The sequence below is a fragment of the Buceros rhinoceros genome, unplaced genomic scaffold (genome assembly GCF_000710305.1).
Source record: "Buceros rhinoceros silvestris isolate BGI_N320 unplaced genomic scaffold, ASM71030v1 scaffold24080, whole genome shotgun sequence".
NCBI classification, from domain to species: Eukaryota; Metazoa; Chordata; class Aves; order Bucerotiformes; family Bucerotidae; genus Buceros; species Buceros rhinoceros.
In genome coordinates, this window is record NW_010388245.1 from 25,545 (window position 1) to 26,449 (window position 905).

The 905-nt window shown below is 60.0% G+C and overlaps 1 protein-coding gene across 1 annotated transcript in view; it reads right to left on the bottom strand.

Moving 5' to 3' along the window:
• Positions 1 to 758, bottom strand: part of CHD5 (chromodomain helicase DNA binding protein 5) — a gene marked incomplete at both ends in the record, with an annotated part of 26,294 nt that extends 25,536 nt beyond the window's left edge. The window contains one exon of the mRNA XM_010145300.1: positions 628 to 758. Within this exon, the coding sequence (XP_010143602.1) occupies positions 628 to 758 (131 nt within the window). The remainder of the gene's footprint in view (positions 1 to 627) is intronic.
• Positions 759 to 905: the final 147 nt, after the last annotated feature.

Genomic DNA, 905 nt, shown 5'->3' on the forward strand with positions numbered 1-905 from the left:
CAGGAATAGTGGGAGCAGGTCAGCATTGTTCAGCCCCAGTTTGGCAAGGCAAGGGCTGGGGACAGGTCTTGGTGTGAGCACACGCCACGCTGGTCAGCCTTCCCAAGCAGACAGCGGACCCAGCGCCTGACCCTCGAGGACGCGGTGTCTCATCTCCGTTTTCTCACGGAAGACCCAACGGCCCTTCCACGTGCCACATCCTCAAAGCCCCGACGTGGTTTTGCTTGCAACACATTCTGGATGAGTGTGGCTGACGCCAACGTCCACAGAAACTGCCAAGCCCTTCAACCACCAGGGAGGGCAGGACCCATCACACCCCCACCCTGTGCAGCACAGCCGAGCCCCCTGAGGGGCTGGGAGCCACATCACCCCGCAGCCACTCTCTAGAGATCACTTGTAGAGCAGATTCCCAGCCCAGAGCCTCCGAGCTGGACAAGAACTGTCTTGCCCTGGCTCTGGGTCACCTCCCAGGGCCAGGAGAGCAGCTGCTGGGTGAGGGAACCCCCCAGTATAACCCCTGTCACCCACAGACACCTGAGAGGTGCCCGTCACCAGCACCCTGAGAGCCTGGCTCTGTGCCACAGCAGAGAGGAGCCCCCAGCCCGGCATGAGAGCACGCAGCGTTACCTCCTTCTTCCTCCTCTTGATTTTGGCAGCTTTGCCATCTTTCAGCTTCTTGGGTTTCTTTTTTTTCTGCACAGGGACTTGCTCTTCTGCGAAAAACTCATCGAGTCCTTCCAGCACCCCATCATCTTCTTCTGGGGACAAAAGGGACAGCTCGTATGGAGGGACTGCCTGGGGACGGAGGATACCGCGCTCATCCTCGCCGAGGAGACGTGGAGCTCCATGGTCTCTCTTAGCGACCCCCACACCAGCAGCTGATCCACTGCCATCCTCGAGGGAGC